Source organism: Leopardus geoffroyi, chromosome D3, assembly GCF_018350155.1.
Source record: "Leopardus geoffroyi isolate Oge1 chromosome D3, O.geoffroyi_Oge1_pat1.0, whole genome shotgun sequence".
NCBI classification, from domain to species: domain Eukaryota; kingdom Metazoa; phylum Chordata; class Mammalia; order Carnivora; family Felidae; genus Leopardus; species Leopardus geoffroyi.
Window position 1 is genome coordinate 26,902,953 of NC_059339.1, and position 23,389 is coordinate 26,926,341.

Below are 23,389 nucleotides of genomic sequence, written 5' to 3' on the forward strand. Positions count from 1 at the left end.
GAAAGATGCTTACAGGGTAGATCATCTTAAATAGCAAGGGTTATATTTTTTTCCTGCTAAATTTAAACATCAGAGCTATGATTTGAATGATATTCACAAAGTTCAGGGAAGTCTTTTGTGTTCAGGAGGTAAATGGACATAGTTTTCTAAAGTTTCATTTCTTACCCTGCTTTGCCTCTTGGAAATCCTTCTTTATGGCTTCTGCTCCCCCTTCATCGTTCCCCGAGAAGTCTGCAGGTCAACAGGTTGTAAATCTGTCCATACCACTTGGGATTGGTCAGGACTCTGGCTACGAGTGAGTTGACTAAACCTCTGCCCACATCTCTGCGATCAGTGTCACGGGGTTTCTTTTTGAGCCGCCCTACCGTGGTTTCCAAAAAGCACGCCACCCTCCCGCAGACTAACTTACTGGAGATGCAGCACATCTTGCATATGCCATCACGGGAGTTTAGGTCCTAAGTCACCAGTGCTCCTACCCATGACATCGGGCCAACCGAAGTTTTCATCAGCCCTGAAAGCCTCTAACTGCGATCCTCAGGCCTAGCCATCTACTCTGTTGTTTTGAAAGATTATAATGAAAATGTTCAAACATGCAGAAGAGCATAGTAGAGTGAGCCCCGGTAACCGTCCTCCCACGCCTCCTGAGTAGCTACCAAGGTTTTCGTCTGCTACTTTTATCCTCGCCCCAACTTCTCCTCCAAGCTTTAAAGCATCTTAAGGCTTGGAATCTCTGACTGCGTGTCATTCTACCCTTACTCCCTCAGTTTGCAATCTAAAAATTAGGGACATTTTCCTTACGTAAACACAATCTATTATTACTCCCACCCCCTTCCCTATAGAAACAATACTGACCCTCCCCTGAATGCCCCCCCCAGAAATAATGATAACTCCTGCACATCTACTACCTAGTTCCCCTGTCCATGATGTCCATAAATGTCCATCATTCTCTTAGGGTCCTCTTTTGAGCCAGGATCTAATATAATCAGGATCGCGCACTCATTAGACCACTGTCTCTCTCCAATCTGCTTTAACCAAGAGCTCCTCCTTCTCCCCGACACCTGCTTTTTATATCCGCAACCAGTGACTTACTGAGGGCACCAAGACCAGCTGTATAGAGGCTAGCTCCTATTCCGGATTTATCTGTTTGCTTCCTCTAAGGTCATTCGACCTGCTCCTCTAGCTCTGTATTTCCTAGACGCTGAAAGTTTCCCTCTGAAGACTGGATGATATTCGAGTCCAACCTCCGGGGGCAGGAATACTCACGAGATGGTCTTCGTATGTCAAACTGCCCCCCCCCCCCCAAGGAGGTACAGTTATTTCTTCTTAGTGATGTGAAAATTACTTAACAACTGAGCTGGTGATCATCGGATTTCTCCTTTTCAAATTCCCCACAACACCGCATTTAGCGGGTTCATGCTCTGATGACCTTTGCCTACCTCAACACTTCCATTAAGAGTTGCAAGATGGTGACTCTCCCAATTCCATCATCCTTGCCACGTTCACTTGCTGTAAATCTTCTTTTTTCTTTTTTTTAACCAATCAATGAGTTTTTATTTTTTATTATTTTAATTTTATCTTTTTATGTTTACATCCAAATTAGTTAGCATCTAGGGCAACAATGATTTCAGGAGTAGATTCCTTAGTGCCCCTGACCCATTTAGCCCATCCCCCCTCCCCCAACCCCTCCAGCAACCCTCAGTTTGTTCTCTGTATTTAAGAGTCTCTTATGTTTTGTCCCCCTCCTTGGTTTTATATTATTTTTGTTTCCCTTCCCTTATGTTCATCTGTTTTGTCTCTTAAAGTCCTCATGTGAGTGAAGTCATACGATATTTGTCTTTCTCTGACTGACTAATTTCACTTAGCATAATACCTTCTAGTTCCATCCACGTAGTTGCAAATGGCAAGATTTCATTCTTTTTGATAGCCGAGTAATACGGCGTTGTATGTGTGTGTGTATATATATATATATATATACACACACACACCACATTTTCTTTATCCATTCATCCATCGGTGGACAGTTGGGCTCTTTCCATACTTTGGCTATTGTCGATAGTGCTGCTATAAACATGGGAGTGCATGTGTCCCTTTGAAACAGCACACCTGTATCCCTTGGATAAATGCCTAGTAGTGCAATTGCTGGGTTGTAGGGTAGTTCTGTTTTTAACTTTTTGAGGAACCTCCATACTGTTTTCCAGAGTGGCTGCACCAGCTTGCATTCCCATTCTGTAAATCTTCTTAAGGAAGAATTACGTCCCATCAAGTAAAAATCGTGATCACCCTCTGTAGCTTACAGGAAAGGCAAGAAAAGCGCTAAATGCTTCACCTTTTTGACTGCCTCTTTTCAGGGACAGAGTTGGTACCGTATTTTGACTGCCAGTGGTGACCAATAGGTGTCTTGTTTTTATCTGTTTTGTTTGGGGATCTCCCTTTTGGATATCATGGATATATTAGCTTCCTACCGCTAGTATAACAAATTACCTCGAACTTGGTAGCTCCAAACCACAGAAAAGTATTATCTTACAGATCTGTAGGTCAGAAGTCTGGAATGGGTCCCACTAAGCTAAGATCAAAATGCCAGCAGAGTTTTGTTCCTAGTGGAGGCTCTATGGGAGCACCCGTCTCCTTATCTTTGCAGGCTTCTAGAAGCCGCCACGTTCCTTGGCCCATGACCCCATTCTACCATCAAAGCCAGCAAATGTCAGATATTCCTTCTCAAGCTACCTCACTCTGACTCTGACCCGCCTCCCTTCCTCGCTATTGTTCTGGGCCCAGCCAGATAACTCAGGATAATAATCTCTTTATCTTAAAGTCTGCAACATCAGCTGCCTGAATTACATCTGCAATCTTCTTGCCAAGTAATGTTCACATAGTCGCAGGTTCTGAGGATTAGGTAATGGACATTTGGTGGGGGAAGGGGCTAGTGTTCTGCCCAGCGCAAGGGCTGGAATATATTCAGAATATTTTAATCAACCGCAGCCAGTGGGGACCCCTTCTTCCGGCCTCTGCATTTGTTAGATATCGTGCCCACCCCACCCCTGGGATGGCTCCTTTTTCTGATACAACAGATACCAGTAGTTCCGGGTTCTTCTTGCCGAGACCCTGCCCACCCCTCAGGGCAGGTGTGTTTGTGCTGGGTACCTACAAGGATGAGACAGCAGTTGTTTCTTGGGCTTTTCTATGACTGGGGCTAAGACATACACATATGTGGTAAGACCAAAAAAGAAAAGAAAAGAAAAGGAAAGAAAAGGAAATAGAAAAGAAAAGAAAAGAAAAGAAAAGAAAAGAAAAGAAAAGAAAAGAAAAAACCATGAATTTAAAATGACTTTCTGGGGCACCTGGGTGGCTTGGCTGGTTAAACATCCAACTCTTGGTTTCAGCTCAGGTCATGATCCCACAGTTGGTGAGATCAAGTCCTCAGTCGGGCTCCACACTGACAGCACGGATTCTCTGTCTCTCCCTCTCTCTCTGTCCTTCCCCCTCATGCCTTCTCTCTCTCAGAATAAATAAACTTAAAAGAAACTGTTTCAAAGAACAGAAAAATAAAATGACTTTCCAATTCGAATTTAACCTTATAGGGTTTTTACTTAGCTCTTGTCTCACACTCCTGTATCTCTTCATTTACATTTAAAATCTCACTTCTAGAGGCACCGGGGTGGCTCAGTTGGTTAAGCCTCCAACTTCGGCTCAAGTCATGATCTCACGGTTGGTGAGTTTGAGCCCCGCATCAGGCTCTGTGCTGACAGCTCGGAGCCTGGAGCCTGCTTCAGATTCTGTATCTCCCTCTCTCTCTACCCCTCCCCTGCTCACGCTCTGTGTCTCTCTGTCTCTCAATAATAAATAAAAACGTCAAAAAAAATTTTTTTAATAAAATCTCAGTTCTTATTACCCAGCTGTATTTAGATAGTCTATATGAAATGATTTTAAATGAACAATAACATTAACACTTCTGAACGCAGCCCTATTTATCCTTAAAACATACAGGACAATTTGGCATCGTCTCGCGAAACTGAGAATGCCCCTCTCTTACTTCCAGGGGTCTATCCTACGACCCCAAAGAGGCACAGGTCAGCATACCCACTGCGCCGGCGCTTGTGATTACGAACACAGGGTTAGGTAAACAGCGGTTTTACAATGTATCATGCAGCAATTCAGAACACTGAGAAGCATCTCTTCACTACTACCAAGGACAAGCCGAACATGTCTCAGCAGGAGCAGAGGGCAAGTTGTAAAGGGACTCACTAATGCGTTCCTGACAAACACAACTCTGTCCCAGGATGATGCCCACAACCTTTCTGTGTGAAGGTTAAATGTGCAACCTGTTTCATTAGTTTTCTATCACAATGTAGAATGTACTGCTAACAAGTTTAATGCGAAAAATCCTTTATGTATCTAGAGTAAACGGACAAGTGTGCTCGAGCCAAGGGTATGCATGTACCTGCTGATGGAGACACAGAATTTCAGTTTTTGCTTTTTAAAGATAAGGGCACATGTGAGATTACAAAAAGATGCTTGCTTGGGGTAAGAAAACATTAAGATCAAAAATACTGACGTGTAGCTTTTCTCAATTTGTAACACGGTCATCATTAATGATAACTAATCCTATTACCGAACATGACATTTATGACATCTTATCTTTTAAGGAATTATTCACATATTTATTATTCAATCAACATCACCAGTGAAATGATATGTAAGCCCCTTATCAGATCCCTGTAGTTGATAACCCTTATGGTGAGGACAACTCATTTTCAAACTGTGTTGGTAATATCTGAAATTGACACCCCTCCTCTACCCACATCTAGGAATTTTCTTTGCTTAGGTGATTCATATGGCAAAAGATAGTCTGTAGGTGTCTATTAAAATGCACAGAGCTTTGAGCCCTTGGCTATCAATGTGATCTTGAGCAATTAGTTTCTCTCTGGACCTGAATTGCCTCCTTCTAAAATGGAGATGATGAAATACTGGAGAGCCGTTTCCAAGAATCTGAAAATAAAGAAGCAAGCTTGCCCTCTGAGAGTAAAAACTTTAAATCAATACATCACACAAAGGGCAGAGAAATGCCAAAGTTTCCTGGGCTGGCTGGCAGGCACTAGCTGTAACTGTGTTCTCCAACCCAGAGGAGGTCTGCCCCCCAGTGAGAACAGGAAACACGGCAACACAGAAGGACACCCAGATGCCATCACTGCTGGGGAATTCATGCACGTCACATCCAGCGTAAAGCCATCCCATGGAGAAATGACTAGGTCCCAGCTCCTAAAACTGACGAACCTGAGGCTAGACCCTTCCGACCCATCGGGCTATAGCCTGTGATGGCTCTGCTACCTTCGGAGGGCCACTTCACCTCTACAAGGGCGACACACAGGAGAGAATGCTCTGGTCACACAGCCTTCCAGCATCTGGGCTTCCGGGAGATTCGTGTTGACTATAATCCGCCATCATCGACCCTACCCTAGATTCCTGGATGGTCAGGAGATGATTAATCATAAGCCACAACACTTGAACTAAAACTCTAATCTCACATGAAGGACTGTGAGTTTCCACCATCTACCTCATTAAGCTTTCCCGGTATGAAACAGTCAGAAAAAATAAGCTTTTCTTATAGCATAACTTGACTTTTTTTTTAGAATAATTTGAACACCAGTTCCCCACTAAACAGGGCACGTTATTTGAACAACAGAAACACAGGAAAAACTGGCTGGTTTTCCTTGTGGAATAAAAAACCAATCAAATGATTAAACCCTAAGAAACCCCGGACCACAAAAACCGTCACACTTCTTTGGGGGCAGGGGGGTAGGTCATGAACCTAAGTATCCCCTCTCGCTCAAGGTTTAGAAACTGCTAATGTGCAGGGGCGCCTGGGTGGCTCAGTCGGTGAAGTGGCTGACCCTTGATCACAGCTCAGGTCAGGATCTCACAGTTTGTGAGTTCAAGCCCCGCATCGGGCTCTGCTCTGACAGCACAGAATCTGCACAGAACTGCTAAGGTGAAGAAAACACCTTCCCCTTCTAGGCCAATTCTAGTTGCGACATTTTGCATAAATAATAAGCCTTCCTCTACTGCCAGTGGAGACCAAACGGAAGGAAGCAGGTCCTAAATGGAACAGAGAGGATAGCACAAACTTTTACACTCTATACTTACTGTGATTCCAAGAGCCACTGCTTAATTAGCGTGTCATTATACTATAAGAAAAGAAATAGTAAACATAGTTGAAAAAAGAATGGCCCATTAAAGATGAATATTAAAATCCCTTGACCTTACCGGTTAGGGTTAGTTGTTTCTAAATGGAATACAGACACCTCCCTTACCACCCCCACCCTAACCAAGTAGCAAAAGCCTCATATGTTGAAAAGAAGACACATCTGAAAATGTCATCTCAGCTTTAGACATTCACGTTGCAAAATGAAAGTCTGCGGTATTTAACAGCTGTGTGAATGCCTTCCCATGTAACTTCTAGTTCATTTTTAACTTAAACCCTCATCAAAAGCAATGCAGACATAGAAAATTGACAGTACCCTGAAAATATAACCACAGTGATCTTTCTAGATCGAGAATAAAGAACAATGGACTGACTTAATTACAAAAGCACAAATACCAAGAGCTGGTTCCCCAGTCAAGTTCTATTGCCGAAAATGAAGATATGCTTGCTGCCTTCCCCAGAAGACTCCTAATGGAACTGTAGGTGTAAGTTTTTGAATATATGAAACATTAGCCCTAAAATCCTCAGAAAAAGGCTTTTTTTTGGCATAATTAAAGCTCGTTTTCTTCCTAAAAATATTTTAGCCCACAATTTTCTAAGAATGTACACAGGACCTCGAAGTTAGCACTCAGCAAGTGGCAGACAATGTCAAAAGACACCTGGTACCCATCGTAGCTTCTAAATTCTGACTAATGGAAATGTTAATCCCCTAATCAAGCTGGTGTGATGAATCTCAAATCATCAGAGGAACCAAAAATTTTCTCCCCATAACGGAACTTGAGAGAGATTCAACCACACACTTGGAATAAGATTTTTCACTGGTTTTGCCACCACTGAATTAAGTAGAGGAATTCTACAGGTATCTTTTCAGTCTTCTTAAACCTTAATATTCTGACTCAGCCAGGTCATAGTCAGACTGATGGGCACAGATTACAGAGAGCAGCGTGCAGACTTCAGCTTGATTTGGGGAATGACTAAAAGGACTGGGGACAGCTTCCTGTAAAAGCCACTGTGGGATAGGGTAGCTGCCTTCAGATATCGGAAAATCTGTCACTTTTTCAGGGACTAAACTTGTTTGTACAACCATGAAAGGACAGCAAAACATCAGTGCACAGAATTAATTGCAAGAGAGCTTTCCAACATCACAGAGCTTCCAAAGATGTTCCTCGGAGATGACCCTGCCTGGACGTCAGATAGGGAAGTCACCCATCCAATGCATGACTAAATTGGATGCCCTCCAAGATCTTTTCAAACATGAGATACTACAATGCTATGTTATTAACATGCAATCTGTTAATGTCTAAGGAATACTGAAATGAATCACCTTATGCTCAATACACTGAAGCCAGCTGCTTTTAGGCTGTGATTTTGGTTCATTTTACTGAAGCAAAGGCCTCTAACGGATGAGCTAATTCTCCTAATTGTTTAGTTATCTGTATTTAAGAATAGCAATGCTTATGAACTCTTATGTATTGAAGCCAACATAGCCCAGAGCCTGACGGATGGATGGATGGATGGGTGGGTGGATGGATGAAAAGAAGGAGGATGAAAAGAAGAAAGAATGGATGGATGGATGGATGGATGGAAGGAAGGAAGGAAGGAAGCAAGGAAGGAAACATGGAAAGATGGATGGATGGGTGGGAGGAAAGAACAGATGCAAGGATGGATGGGTGGGTGGGAGGATGGATGGAAAGAAGAAAAAGAGGGAGGGTAGAGTAAAGGTGGGGAGGAAGAAAAGAAAGAAAAAGAACTAAGAGAAGGGCGCCTGGGTGGCTCACTCAGTTAAGCGTCTGACTTCGGCTCAGGTCATGATCTCGCGGTTCCTGAGTTCGAGCCCCACATCGGGCTCTGTGCTGACAGCTCGGAGCCTGGAGCCTGCTTCCGATTCTGTGTCTCCTTCTCTCTCTGGCCCTCCCTGCTCGTGCTCTTTGTCTCTCTCAAAAATAAATAAACATTAAAAAAAATTAAAAAGAACTGAGTAAGGTAGCATGTATGCAAGGTTCTAGACACATAGTGCCACCAATGCTAGAAGAAAACAGAAGAAATCTGGGAAATTCACTTACTTATATGTCTAAAGGTCAACATCTGCTCTTTGCTGCCTGGGTCAACAGATCAACTTTTCAGAAATCCTGTCTCCCAACCTGCTTCTGCAGGGCACGTGGCACAGGGGCTCCACGCAATGCTGCCTTTTATCAGCTACTACTTGGTACTTTCTTAAGGTGTTACATTTTCTGCTGCATCTAATCCCTACAACGACCACCCATGGTATAAATTAAAGAAAAATCACCTTTTAATATTTCGTCCAATCTTTTTCTGAGTGGTGACTGTGTGAAATTAATGTCCTCTCTTGTTTACAAACACATTGTATGGGGTGGCTGGTGGCTCAGTCAGTTGAGCGTCCAACTCTTGGTTTCGGCTCAGGTCACAATCTCATGGTTTGTGGGATGGAGCCCCGCGTTGGTCTCCATGCTGACAGCACAGTGCGAAGCCTGCCTGGGATTCTCTCTCTCCCTCTCTCTCCCTCTCTCTGCCCCTCCCTCGACCTCTCTCTCTCTCTCTCTCTCTCTCAAAATAAATGACTAAATTTTAAAAAAATATATATATATATTGGGGCACCTGGGTGGCTCAGTCGGTTAAGCGTCCGACTTGGGCTCAGGTCATGATCTCGCGGTTCATGAGTTCAAGCCCCGCGTCGGGCTCTGTGCTGATGGCTCAGAGCCTGGAGCCTGCTTTGGGTTCTGAGTCTCCCTCTCTCTCTGACCTTCCCCCGCTCATGCTCTCTCTCTTTCTCTCAAAAATAATAAAACATTAAAAAAAAAAAAAAAAAATATATATATATATATATATACATATATATATACACACACACCCAGAGAGTATGCCCAGAGATTGGGGGGGGGGGGGAAGGGGACATTTTATGATCACAAATGAATAGATATCATATTATACAGCTAGGAAAAACTAAATAGAGTGAATTTAAGTGACTTATCAAGGGCCTATGGCAAGTTGCCAATGGAATCTGGTCCATATTTCCTGGTTCCTGATCTAGAACTGTATCATAGTGTGGCAGGTGATAAGGAGGGCACAGGAAAACGAGCCCAGAAATGAAACAGCTGACCTACAAGTTCACTAGGGATGAAAATTGGGCCTAGGTACTTTCATATCATCACCTTTTCCTAGACTCCTGAGACCCTGGAAGAAGGAAATGGCAGCCAGCAAGAGTACAGGTCTATGTGGAGGCTGACTGTCACAAAACACCAATGACAGAGTCAACGAATTGTCCTCTCTGTCATGCCCCACATAGAAAGTTCTACGGCCTGCAGATGCTCCGCGCTGAGGCTGAAGCATAGATGACCCAGGAGAAGACTTCCAAAATTAGAAGAAACATTTACAGGGTATGGGGAGCCAAGGTATTACTTCTCCCCCCCCCCGCCCCCCCACAGTTTATTGTAGACCTGCAGGGCAATCACGAATGGCCCAGGGGGTGGGAGTGCTGATCGATGACAAAAATAAAGAACAAAGACTCCGGAACCAGGAGAAGCAGAAGCAGGTCAGGGCCTCATTAGTGTGCAAGTTTCTAAACATGCAAATGAGTTCACAACACTCAAGTGGAAGTCGCCCCTCCAAGGTCTCCATTGCCCCACTGCCAAAGTCCAGAGGAGGACAAGGACAGAGAAGACCACCACGCATACACATCTTCATCAAAATATCAGCCTTCCTCGGACACATGGTTCACCAGCAAAGGAAAACTGTTTGCGGGAGAAAGTGATTTTTATCGCGAAGAAAGCCAAAGATATTGTTGTGTCCCTTTTCCCCTTTCCCCAGAATGGAACAATTCGGCGGGGGTGGGGCACGGGGGCCGCTCTCTTTTCCGAATAATAACCCCCACAGAAATCCTGTTTGGGGACTGGGTTGGGGAGAGGAGGGGAGAGGCGGTCTATTACACCGATTTCTTGGCGGCAAGGTTGCAAGGTTGCGCTTCTTGCGTTGAACAGAACGGGCATTTAACCCTCGAGCTCCTCATGGGAAATAAGGAAAAAACTGCTTATCCACTTAGTGATAATTACCGCTTTGCCACATCCCAGAGGAAGAGCTGTTCTCTATCAGTCTCTGAGGACGGTCCTGACTTTTCAAACGCTGCACCAGCAGCCGATAGACATGGCCCGCAAAGTGATTTTTCCCCAAAGGAAAAATTGCAGAAGGGGTGAGGGTGTTCCTTATTCGTGTTGGCACAATGGCACAGCAAGGAGGAAAGGACCCCATTCTGGACTACGCTTCGGCTGTCACCCGGGGCAGAGGTCCCTAACTGTCCGGATGAGGCTACGTCACTCACCAGGCTGCACTGTCACGGGGAACAAATGCACTCATGATGCAAAGTGCCCGGGAGAAGGGAAATCTCAATAAATGGTAGTTGTTACGTTGCTAGCTCATGGAAGTTATAAACCTTCTCTTTCCCTCCTCAGGGCTACGGAGACCCCAAGCATCCTGTTCTCCCCCACTCTGCATTTCCTACTGTGCTTTGCCGCCCACTGTCAGATAAAGACCTACACGTCCCTGCTTTGAGCCTTAGCCAACAGTTCCTGTCTTGTCCAAACACATGTTTGGCAAAGCCAAGTTCAGCATACTGAAAAGCACTTTTGAGACGCTGTCTCTAAGAACACATCGCGTGTAAAAACCGGGATTGTCTGAACCCAAAGAGATCTACTGGGCTCTCCGTTCAAAACATTTCACAATGCCGGATTTGGGGCAGCTTCTAGGTCCCAAATTGATTGCACTGGAACATCTATTTCTAAGAATTGACAACCACGCACAGCTCTTGAATCACCAAGTCACTGGCACAAATTGCCTCTGCCCAAGAATGGAATAATAACCGAAAGGTCAGAACAAATTACATTTTGAATGTGCACCTTAGTGGAAAAGAGGCAAGAACACCGCCACCGTTCTATACATAGAAAGACTCCTACCGGCGATACAGAGCACTCTTTCCCTGAAGGCCGTTCATTCTTTCAACATTGACTCTTCAGTTCCGAGTTGGGGAGGGGTGTGCACGGGCACAGAATCCCCTACAACCAAAACAGAGGAATAGTTCAAGTCTACCCCCAACGGCTCACAGACTGGAGTCGGGGAAATCACTGAAGAAACTCCATTCCCACAGAAGAAGAAAACTGAGCTACTTCTCAACATGGATCCCATCTGATCCAGTTATAAACAGGAAGACGCAGCATTACCACATTACTATGTATACTCTGGCCGGATAGGTCTTCGGAGGGAGTAACTAACCAATTATTGTAAAACGCTCAGCAAACATAATGCGTTCGATGATTGCAGAATAAAAAAGCCATCCAAATTGCTACTTGTCTGTGGTTAAATAGAATCTTCAAGAAACTGCACTTTATAAACATCTTTCTTGGATCAACTGTGTATTTCCCACTAGACTAAAAAAAAAAAAGCCCCTTGAAAGATGGGGCAGCTTCTACAACCCCCTACTGAAGTCATGTAATAAAGGGTGTCACAGATGTCCTGAAGGATATTCTAAATGATCTAGGAAAGTTACAAAGAATCTTGCAAATGTTATTTTTCAGAACTTCCTATCATATTGTAGGAATACCTTAAAAGGACAAGCTTTGCTGGGGTGCCTGGGTGGCTAGTCAGTTAAGCGTCCGACTTTGGCTTAAGTCACGGTATCACAGTTTGTGAGTTCAAGCCCCACATCGGGCTCACTGATGTCAGCGTGGAGCCCACTTCAGATCCTCTGTCCCCCACTCTCTTCTCTGCCCTTCCTCTGCTTGCACTCTCTCTAAAAAAATAAATATAACATAAAATTTTTTTTTTAATAATCAGTGAATTGAGGCGCCTGGGTGCCTCAGTTGGTTAAGCATCCAACTTCAGCTCAGGGCATCATCTCGCGGTCTGTGGGTTCAAGCCCCACATCAGGCTCTGTGCTGACAGCTCAGAGCCTGGAGCCTGCTTTGGATCCTGTGTCTCCCTGTCTCTCTGCCCCTCCCCCTGCTCGTGCTCGCTGTCTCTGTCTCTCTCTCTCAGAAACAAACATTTAAAAAAAAAAGCTTTAATAAAAAATAAATAATAAATAAATAATAATAAAAATAAAATAAAAGGACAGGCTTTGCAATTAATGATCCAATACTGTCAATGTCTCCTAAATGGACATGGGATGCAGGGAAGGGGTCAAGTTCATGTTACCCAACCAAGCCAATGGGACTTCACTCCGTTTGGAAAAGGTTAAAAAGAGTAATGAGCCTAAAGTAAAGTTGTCTTGATGATCCAGGGCTTTAAGACGCTGACCCTTCTGTAAGTCTTAGCTTATGAATTAGACCCTATCAAATAAAGGGACTTCTTCTCTAACACGGTGTAATGCTCGAGTTTCTGTCTGGGCCTGCACAGTGGGCTCATGGGTCACAGTTCAGTCTTCCCAACAGATCCCATCATCAGCTACATTAACTCAACAAATGTTTCAGTAAACTGAAGCAGCTCTGTAATCTGAAGGAACAGTCAGCTATTCCGGGATTTACACTCATGGGTTCGTTAATTAAATAATGTGTCAACATAACAAAACAGTTGCCTCTCGCTATCTCAGAGAAGCAAGATCTCCCCAGGGGGCAGGACGGTCCATCTTCTGAGACTCTCCTGTAACAGGCAGGGGACCGCAGACCCAACCTTTCATTTAAACTAGCTAGATATTATGCAGTCCCGTAGCTTTTCTGGTTAAAGCTGCGGAAGAAGCGAAGCAGCTAAAACGAGGAAGCATGCAGAAAATACTACAGTGATTTCAAATAATCGGCTGGAAATAAAAGGTCACTGGTGACAGACCCATGGCAAGTGTTATACTCGTCACTGAGATACTAAAAAGACGAATCTAAACATCTTTTTCAAGAACACCAAAGACTGGTGATCACACAGTTCATGCCACAATGAAGCTGACATAGAAACTCTTATCAGAAAACATTTGACCACCGTCCTTTACCGACAGAGTGAAATCACACTAGTCTTTTGAACCATTGTGCTGAGGCATTTTAAAATGAAAATTAACTTCCTTACCAGATGGAGAAACCCCGCAGCCTCCCACCCCTACCCCAAAGTCCAGCAGGCAGCTACCACTACCTGCCATCCAGTGGTAGATAAAAATCTGCACGATGTTTTACTTGAAATGTCATGAGAAATACGCTCACCACCTCCCAGTTCTGCCTTAAAAGAAAGTGTTAACCAAAGAACACCACCGAAAACAAAGGCATTCATACAAGGAAGTGAATACCCGAAACATGTAAGTATGTTCTCGAGAAGGACACTAAAAAAGCAGAAGTCACATTAAGTTCAAAACAACACACACACACACACACACACAAGAGCAGAAGTTCCTAATTTTAATATTATATTTTGCCCCCCCCCCCCACAACTACCCATGAACTAAGATTCGTCAATTTTATGTTTAGAGACTCTATATATTTAGGATTCCCTGCCCTTCAGGAAAAGTAGAAAAGGCAAAAGAAAAAGGAATTAAGCACTGTATACCATATTTATAAAAATGCAGTTTTTTAAAAAATGAAATCCAGGCTTTTTCATGGATTTCACGAATTTCATGAAACCCCCAGGTATGGGGGTTCTTGTTTTACTTAGCTTCCCATTTGCCAAAAAAATTTAAACAGCACTGATTTTCAATGAGCAACGGGTATGTTAGACTCCGGAAGAGGAGTGTTAATTTCACACTACTCCAAAAGGTCTATGCTCCCCCCTGCTTTTCCCTACTTGGCAAAGAGCACACCCTGCAAAACCAAGGGGGTGCATAGGCTAATGAAAAGGGCAAGCGAGCCAAAAATATCTACCACGTATTCATTTACACAGTTGGTCTTTTCACAACAAGTAGCTCAAACGGACTGATAATCTTCTCTGTTCATAGGGCTCAGGCTCATGAACGGACTTGGAAAAATTATCTGGTGATCACTTCGCATTAAAAGAAGGATTGTTTTCTTACGTCAAGGTAACAATTTAAGCAAGCTTGGGTAAGTGTAATGCTTGAAACACTGATGCTGGCCAGTGGAGAATAGTTTTGGTTGAGTTTCTAGTATTTTACCAAACTGCCTGGTTTCAAATTCACCGCAAAGAAGATGCCTCTCTTTATCATCAATTCTACCAAGAGTTACTTAGCACATTCACTATACAACTCATGATGGTGTTAATCAGAAAAGAAGCTAAGGGGGGGGGGGGAATCAAACCCTAATCTTTTGATACACTATTTGAAACTCTATTAATCTGATGAACGATCTTTTCTGGGGTAGTGCTAATGACATGAACCAGTAAAGTCTTTAACTGGTTCCATTGATAAGAAACCATTTTCGAGATAAAATTAGAACTTGGTACGGCCCTCACTAAAACCCCTGGCCAATTCAATCGGGCCCTTCTTTGGTAATTTAAACAACAAATTCCTGTCTGGAATTAACCTTTCCATGTGCGTGTAAAGTGAATCCCATTTCAACCTTTTAATAAAGTACCACCAGTGGATCTGCAAGTTGAGGAAAGCTGCTTGGGCGATAGGCTTGGCACCAAAAAGAAAACTGTGTGGGTCACAAGCCACTCATCCCTGCCCGGGGGGCACGAAAGAGGAAAAGATAGGAGGATAGGAAGCGGAATAGACTGGACCCCAAGGGGAGAAAGCACTGAAAACTGCACTTAAGTACCTGGGACAAAGGCAAGAAGCCTGCACTCCCCAGCTAAGGAGCACACAGGGAGCAGAGGAGAGGACGCAGTTGGCAACAGGGGCAGCAGGAACCAGAGAAGGAACGACCAGGATGCAGATGGGGCTGGACGGGTGACAGAGATGGGACAGAAGGGAGAGGGATGGGGCTGGAAGGGCAGGCTTGGGGCAGGAGGGAGCCATGGCAGAGGAGCGCTGAGGACCACAGAGATGGGACACGAGGGGGCGACAGGGCTGGAGCTGGTCCAGCCAAGTCACAACCACCTCCCGGCAGCCCGTTGCCCGGGCGCTTCTGCGCGCGGGGCGCCACGCTGGGCACTTTGGGGCGCTCTCTCCCGGGGACCCCCCTCCCAGCAGCCCTCTGATGCCCATTTCAGAGACGGGAACGGTGAGGCTGAGGGTGGGGGAAGGAGAACAGCAGCGGCCGAGCGCCCGACCCTCCCGGACGCAGGGGGTCGCTGGCGGCCGCCGAGGGCGGCGGCGCGGGGGGCGGCGCGGACCCGGGCGGCCGGTACCTGGGCTCGGGCAGCACGATCTTCTTGCTGGCGCGGGCGGCCGGGGTCGCCTTGCTCTTCTCCATCGCCATCAGGTAGCTGACATCGGCCAGCACGGCCTCCAGGTCCGCCATGTTGGCGAGCGGCGGCGGCGGTGGCGGCGGCGGCGACTCCTCGGGACCCGGACGGGACGCGCTCCCGCCGCCGCCGCCCGCCGCGCCCCGACGTGGGGGGGCCGCCCCGGGGCAGCCCCCCCCCCGCGCGCGCTCCCGCCCGCGCGCCCCCGCGCCCCGCTCTGGGCGCGCCGCAGCCTCGCGCCCGCTGGGGTCGCCGCGCGCCTCCCCGCCCCCCGCGCGCGCCCCCGCCCGCCGCCCCGCGCACGCGCCGCCGCCCCCGCCCCTCTAGCCGGGGGTCGGCGGGGAGCGCGCGACCGGCGGTCGTAGTCCCTCGGTTGGCCGGCGTAGCTGCCCTGCCGGCCCAGCCCTCGTCTCCTGACCGAGTGCCCGCGGGCACCGTCCCGCCCTCCCTTCGGGGTGGCCACGGGGGACTTCCTCTCCTCCTCCTCCCCCTCCTTTTTTCCCTCCTCCTCCTCCCCATTTCCCGCCTCCCGCTCCAGGCGCGCTCACGCCCCCTCTCCTCCGGACCCCTGCCAGCCGGGGATGCCCTGGACCCGACGCCCACCACCCAAGAAGCGGTGGGGAGCTCTCCCGGGCCGTAGACACGCTACTTCTCAAACCGGACAGTGCCAGTCAGCATTCCTGCGGGAGGCCTGGGGTGGCCCCAGAAAAGCGCGTGCCCCCACCTGTCCCCGCAGGGGCTGCCGAAGCCTTGGTTCCGGGCTACCCTCGAACAGCACCCAGCCGGCCGGCACCCCCCGCCCCCCCGCAAGCCTCGCCCCTGACTCCAAACAGCCTCGCTTGTGAACTCAGCCAGGAAAACCCTAAAAGCTGGAGAAAGTTGCTTGTCTCATGCTAAGCCGGGGCGAAGTGGGGTGAGCGCTCCCACGGGAGCTGCCCTTAGGGAGGGGAGCCCCCTGATGGAGGAGCACTCTCTCTGGTCAAGGTGGTCACAGCTCCCTTGCACTCAGGTAAGAGGTTGGAGCTTGGATGTTAACCTGATCACTGAGAACGAGAACTAAGAAGTCCGGCTCTTGTGGTTTTGCCATCAGTTAAAGAGAATCAGGGGGCACCCACTGTGCGCAGGGGCCCACCGCCGGGTGATTTAGGGAAGTGGAAAAGCGAGAACCCAGACACCAAGGCAGGAGGGACTTTCCAGCTTCCTGATCCTCAGTCTTGGTCTCAGCGTCTGGTCACCACCACCCAACCCCTGCCTGAGGTTTTCATTTGCTTCTTACTCCCCCCCCTCCCCCCCCCCCCCCCCCCGCGGTACACACAAGTCCCCTTTAGAACCCACGTGGTACTCTGGCTGGAGTGGTGGTAAGGGACACCCAGGAAGTCCCAAGATGACCTGAGCTGGGAATTTTTTTTTTTAAGTTTGTTTATTTTGAGAGAGAGAGAGAACGAGGGACAGAGAGGAAGGGAGAAAGAGAATCCCAAGCAGGCTCCGTGCTGTCAGTGCGGAGCCCAATGAACGGCTCCGACCCAAGAACCGGGAGACCGTGACCTGAGCCGAAATCAAGAGTTGGTGCTCAACAGACTGAGCCACCCAGGCGTCCCTGGGAATTAATTTTTTTCAATCCCCCTGAATTCATGCCCACTGGTCACACTGCACCAGGAGCCCGGACTCAGTACAAAGTGAGTAAGCGTCCTGCCAATAGCTTACAGGGTTTAACAGAGTTCACCAGAAATGGCTCGGGTCAAGTTTTAGGCATTAAATGTAATGTCACAGCAGAGGCAGCCTCTGGGTGTCTTGAGAACGGCTGCCCTCTTTTGTTCTCTCCCTCCCTTTCTTACCACACCCCCCCCCATCTGTTTCCCAGTTATGCCTGCCATCCCAATTGGCCAGTTTTACCAGATATTTCTCAAGATCTAAGGCACGATATTGGTAAAGTTGTCCAGAAAAGGATAAGAAGGACGTAAGGAGTCGGAACATGAGTCAAAGGAACTTGGTCGGGCAGCAGAAAGCCAGCACAAGCAAAATACACGAATGAGACAAAGATTTGCGTGATCCAAATATCAAACTTTCATCTTCTACCCACTTTTTTTCTTTTCCCTAAAAACGGGAACACAGAATGTCTTGTCAAAGGTCACTCCAGGAGGAGGGGGTAAGTTCCCCCCAAAAAGCGTAACACACTTTCATGACTTAATTAACACAATTTCTTTCAATATGACTTTTGATCATTCAAGCTTTCACAGGATCAGATCCTGAAACACATACTTCTTGCCTACTTTTTCATGATCTTGCAAGGGGGGAGATTTTTAACCTCGCCTCTGACGTCAGTTTAGAATTTTGGTGGTTGTGCTTGTTTTGTCTGGCGGGGGAGGGGGTTGGTTTATGTGTATGCGTGTGTGTGTGTGTGTGTGTGTGTGTATTTGACGTAATGTAATAAACTTGGAACAAGAGACACCTGAATTCAAATCCCTGCTTGGCTCTCACTGGCCGGGTGATTTCAGGGGCAACCTTTTACCTCTCTGTCCTTTATGGATCTCATCAAGCCACAGCCCCCAGGGTTATTGAGAAGACACAGGAGATGATACACGTAAAATGCCACCTTGCCTGGCATCCAGTAGGTCCCCAACAAAGGTCACTGCACTTCCTCTATTTATTTTGTTTCATTTTACCCTGGCATGCGAGAGGAGATACTGAAATTAGTTATTCAGTCACTACACTTGAAGCAGGAAGACCCTTTACCAAAAATAACATCCCCCTGGGGCTTTTCTAGGAACGAACATTGGCATAAATGATTAGCCTCCATAAACATAAGCAATTACTCTTCTAGGAGAAAGAGCAGGGAGTCCAAAATTGGGTCCCCTAACTGAGGCCGCTTCACCATTGAAGTCAGCTGACTGGAGCACCCAGGGGTATTTTTCCTTGGTATTAATAGTGTGCGAACCTTGCTTCCCTGGCTCTCTCCTTGGCTTTTTCCACCCCCTCCTCTCTTTCTTTCCCTTGACTCTCTTCACGTTGAACAGCTTTTTGTGTTCACTGCAAGCAAGAGGCGCTAATGACAGTGATGAAGTTGTCCTAAGTGACCCGCTAGATCCTGTTGCTAAACACCATGGCCAGCCTGTAATCATTACTATGCACAGAGAAAAATGACAGTCCGTTTGCACTAGGCCAATCATGCCCCTTGCGAATAATTACGGTCCCACCCTGCCCTTCCCCCAGATGATTTAAATAGCTTTGGGCTCCCACTGCCTGTGATAATAGATGAAACTGCTGAGTTCCTACAAGGTTCGTAATGTTCTCTTTTCTATGAGTTTCCAGGATTCTGGGAAAACGTAGCTGAGATGGGTACATTAAAGTTCATACTCTCCAGGGTTAATTATGATAGCCACTTGAAAGGAAGAAGTTAACTAGAGAGCTAACTCGTCTTTTTTGTTTTAGATTCTGGGCTTAGCTGGGACTGCCTACCCACAGTGAAAATCTCCAGACTGTAGAGGACCAGGCGGGGAGGGCGGGGCAGTGAAGTGAGGGATATTCCAGGAAATTAATCAAGCCCACAGGAAAAGTCAAGTCTAAGATTCAGATGAGCTGATGTCGGAGACCAGCAGAACATGTCTGGCCTTAATTTATTAATATCACCATCTTTCATTCAATCACTGCTAAGAGTGACATGATTGTTTTGCAAGCACGTGTTTTGTAAGTGACATGATCGTTTTTTTTGCAACAGCAAGATAATTTTGCTACCCCAAAAGCAATACACACGATTGGCATTTGAGTGGGTTCATTTCCAAACTTCTCACTCTGTGAAGTCTGCAGGCATCTCTAGCAGGATGGTGTAACACACTTTCATGACTTAATTAACACGATTTCTTTCAATCGTGTTAGGATGGTGACCCCACACAGGATGGTGACCCCATTTCACCTGTAACCTTCATCACAATCCCACTTCTTACCATGTGTGCGTCACGACCTGCATTTATTCTATCAGCAAAGCTTTACAAACTTGAATGGCGGCCCTATGCCTAACCACCCAGTACTTTAAAAGATCTGTCGGGAGACCTGATATCAAGCTTTGGTTTGCATGGCACTGAAATTATGTTCACTACAGAAGTACCTTCCTCTAAATATGTCGATGGAGGGGCGCCTGGGTGGCTCAGTCAGTTAAACCTCCAACTTCAGTTCAGGTCACGAACTCACGGTTTGCGAGTTTGGTCCCCGCATCAGGCTCTGTGCTGACAGCTCAGAGCCCGGAGCCTGCTTTGGATTCTGTGTCTCCCTTTCTCTCTGTGCCTCCCCTGCTCTCTCTCAAAAATAAGCATTAAAATAAATAAATAAATAAATAAATAAATAAATAAATAGGTGGAAACTCATCTCTCTGCCAGGGCTCCGGGTCAGGGAGTCTAAAGAGAAGCCTTAGAGTGTTGTGGTTCAGCACGTGGGCTCAGGAGCCAGGTAGCCTGGATTGGAACCCCCGTGCCAGTACTTCTGAGCTGTGTGACCTTAGACGAATCGCTTAATCTCTCTGTGCCTCAGCACTCTCTCAGTGGTATTCGTGGCATTGCTGGGAGACCAATGTTATAGCCCATGAAAAGCACTTCGGACACCATCTGACACATAGAAAGCACTCGAAAAAATATTATCACTGATTTTATCCTCCTCACTGTTGGGAGTTTCTCTATATCATGCAAGGCCTGATGGGAAGAGCCCAGTCCTGGGACACAAGAAGTCGTGCTGAATGTGATGACTCCCCCGCCCCCACTGCCCCTGACTCTGGCATTGCTGAGTAGCTGGAAGCAAGCCTCTTACACGGTTTAAATCTCACCGCCCACCCCTGCCTAGTAAAGGGATTGAATGAGCTGGTGCCCAAGGTCCCAACAAATTCTAAAGTTCTCTGGATCTATGTAATCCTACAGCGAATCCCTTTGCACGGTGAAGAATACGGACGCCCCTCAATAACATAACATCTTGTGGGGTTCGGTTTTACCGTTATCAGAGGATACGCAGACAGTACGCAGTTAATCCTTATGGTTGCCAGAGATAAATCCCTTTGCCTAACAGAAAGATTTGCAGAAGGAGAGAGTAAGGCAGAGAAAGCAATGAAATGGCCTGAGACCAGGCTCTCCAGTGAAAATCCCCTGTGGGGGAGGGGGACAGTTGGGTAGGGGAGGTGGTCCAGGGAACATTCAGGAATAGGAAGTCTGTTCCTCTGTCATCTGTGATGTTTTGAGTTTGCTGTTCGGCAGAGCAAGGCTGTGCCTTTCGGGTGACCCTTACAACCTCATGGCTTGTATTTGTGGGCACTTCGCTGGTGGCTTGCAGGGGATATGGGGAGCCAGGGGCCACCCGGGCCCAACACCCATGATAAAGGAACAGCCAAAAGACGGAGAGATTGAGAGCTGAGCAGAGGCAGGAATGCAGGGCCAGCAATGACATTTGGAAAGCGAGCCCCTCGGAACCCTCAGACACCCAGGGCAGGTCTTGGCTTTTCTGTGGGACCAGAAAGCCCATCTTGTCTCCCTCTCTGGCAGTGAGAAGATGACCTCTGGGTATGTAAGTCACAAGGCCTGAACTTGGCTGCATTGGCAAGTTACCTCTGGCCCTTAACCCGGTGACCTTCCCTCCGCGGTTCTGCCTAAAAGGACATGGGCCACTCAGCTGGGAAATTATATCGAGACCCGTCCGAGAAAGGCCACCATAGACCCCAGTCTGCTAAGAAAAATCCTATTGGCCTGCCCTGTCACACCTTTCAAACACAAGTCATGTGGGGCATACCACATGGGCCAGTGGCTGCAGGGGACCAGTGAATCTATTCCCCACCTCTCAGCTAGCATCTCGTTCTCATGCAGCCGGTTCTGTTTCTTCCCTCCTAGCCAGAGGTGAGAGCATCCCAACTGGTCTCATTGTGTCAGAGCTCACGGGTGTAGACTCAGAAACAAAATCATGGTCACTGGGCCAGCCCTGGCGTAACCCAGATCTAAGAGGACGCCCCCAAGAGCCACCAGAAAGGTGATCACATGTGCTGGCCTAGAGCCCCCCCCACCCCCGGCAAGACACCCAGGGGCTGAAATTGCTCATGTGCAGATCCAGACTCAGAAAGCCAGAGGGGGGCCCTGAGAGACTGCACTTCTCACAAGCCTGGACCCCCTGGGCCTCAAGGAGGAGGCCCCACCCCATGCCTACCCAAGGGGGAATCTGCACTGTAACCAGACTGCCAAGGGATTCCCGTGGTTAAAGGGTGAGAAGGTCGCCCTCGAACCTTTAGTTCAGGCACACGCCACGTGGGAGAAATCCAGATTAGGGAAAGATCAGATCAGCTGAGTCCAGATGGGCAGCCCCTAGAGAGAGGAGGAGGAACAGGAGAGACGTGTCAGGGAGGTCAGCAGGATGGGATTAGGTAGGGCCTGGGAGCCGCAGAGGGGAACTGAAGCTATTTTAGGGAAGCCAGTGGAAGGTTTCAAAACTTATCAGATATGCTTTGGACTCTTCTGGCTGGAGATACGACACAGGTGAACGAGAGGGACCCCGGCCCGGTATAGGGTAGCATCCAAGGACCCCGCACACACCTTGGCGTGTGCCAGGACAGAGGGGAGTCATGCAGGGTGATTTGCAGTTCTCCATGCCAGCAGGAAACACGAAAGGAAAGCCCTCCTTCCCTCCTCCCTGGAACCTTCAGAACAAATCTGTCATGTTCCTCATCCAGAAGATGCCCCCAGCTTGCCAGTTGTTCACCTTGCCTCCAACCCAGCCCTCCTCCAATCCTGACACCTCCCTGCCCCTGCTCCAGAGCCTTCAATAACTCCCCATTGCTTACCAAGTTATCTTCAAACTCCTCTGCCCACGCGTTTTTATGCTCTGCCTCCTATTTCCGCCTGATCTGTGCCACCTTTGTTCACGCTTGCATTCATTCAACAAACATTTCGCTGAGCACCATCAGTGTGGCAGGCACTAAAAAGAAATCACTCATCCGCCAAGACACAGAACCAGTCTTAGGAGGTAGATGGCCACGCTGACATCCTCTTCCAAATAGGGCACTCTGGCTGTATGAAATAGAAATAATAATAGTGGGTAGCACTTATTAAGTGCTTATGGTATACCAACTATCACATGGAATAGTTTGCGTGACTATCTCATTAACTCTTCCCCAAACGCAGGGATGGAGACGGTTGGCTTCATTTTCAACATGAGAAAGATGCCAAGTCCCTTGCGAAGCAAGTACCATAACTAAATTAATAGCAGTTGAACCCGGCGGGTTGAAAGAGCTTTTTCTCCCCTAATTCCTGTCTTCTAAATAGCCCCCCTGCACTCTAAGTCATGGGGGCTTCTGGGTCAGACAAGATAACATAGTACACATTCAGTTGTGCGCTAAATCCCAAGAAAATGCTCTAACTCGGTTTCTGCTACTGCAAATCCATTCGCCAAGCCTGGGTCACACTGGCCAACCCGAGTCTAACTTCAGGGGCTTTTTCCTCCTGGTTTCTTTACCTGGAATGCTCTCCTTCCAGATCTTTTCTTGGCCTCTCACCATTCGAGTTTCTGCTCAAAAGCCACCCCTATGCAGTAATGCAAAGCTGTCGAGAATTCTCTTCTGAGGCTCCTCTCATTTCCTAAGTCCATTTCTCCTTTTCCTTCCCCTTTCTCTCTTCTTATCCCTTTAGCCCTTCGGGCACTATTGTCTCTTCCAAATTCCCTCTTCCTTCATCGAGAACTGCTCTCATGAAAAATATCTCCTATCAGCCATTTACACTGTAGTGTGAATTTGTTGGTCAACTTTCGTAGAAATGTCTGAGTGGGTTTTTTTTAATGTTTATTTTATTTATTTTGAGAGAGAGAAAGAGAGAGAGAGTGAGAGTAGGGGAGGGGCAGACAGAGAAGATCCCAAGCAGGTTCCATTCTGTCAGCGTAGAGCCCGATGCGAGGCCCAAA

The 23,389-nt window shown here is 47.3% G+C and overlaps 1 protein-coding gene across 2 annotated transcripts in view; it reads right to left on the bottom strand.

Annotated features, from left to right (window-relative positions):
- GRK3 (G protein-coupled receptor kinase 3) overlaps nt 1-15,637 on the bottom strand; it is a 126,289-nt gene extending 110,652 nt beyond the window's left edge. The window contains exon 1 of one of the 2 annotated variants that reach the window (XM_045459273.1): nt 15,422-15,637. In XM_045459273.1, the coding sequence (XP_045315229.1) occupies nt 15,422-15,534 (113 nt within the window). In that variant the 5' untranslated portion in view covers nt 15,535-15,637. The remainder of the gene's footprint in view (nt 1-15,421) is intronic. The other variant, XM_045459274.1, reaches the window with a different exon arrangement.
- Nucleotides 15,638-23,389: the final 7,752 nt, after the last annotated feature.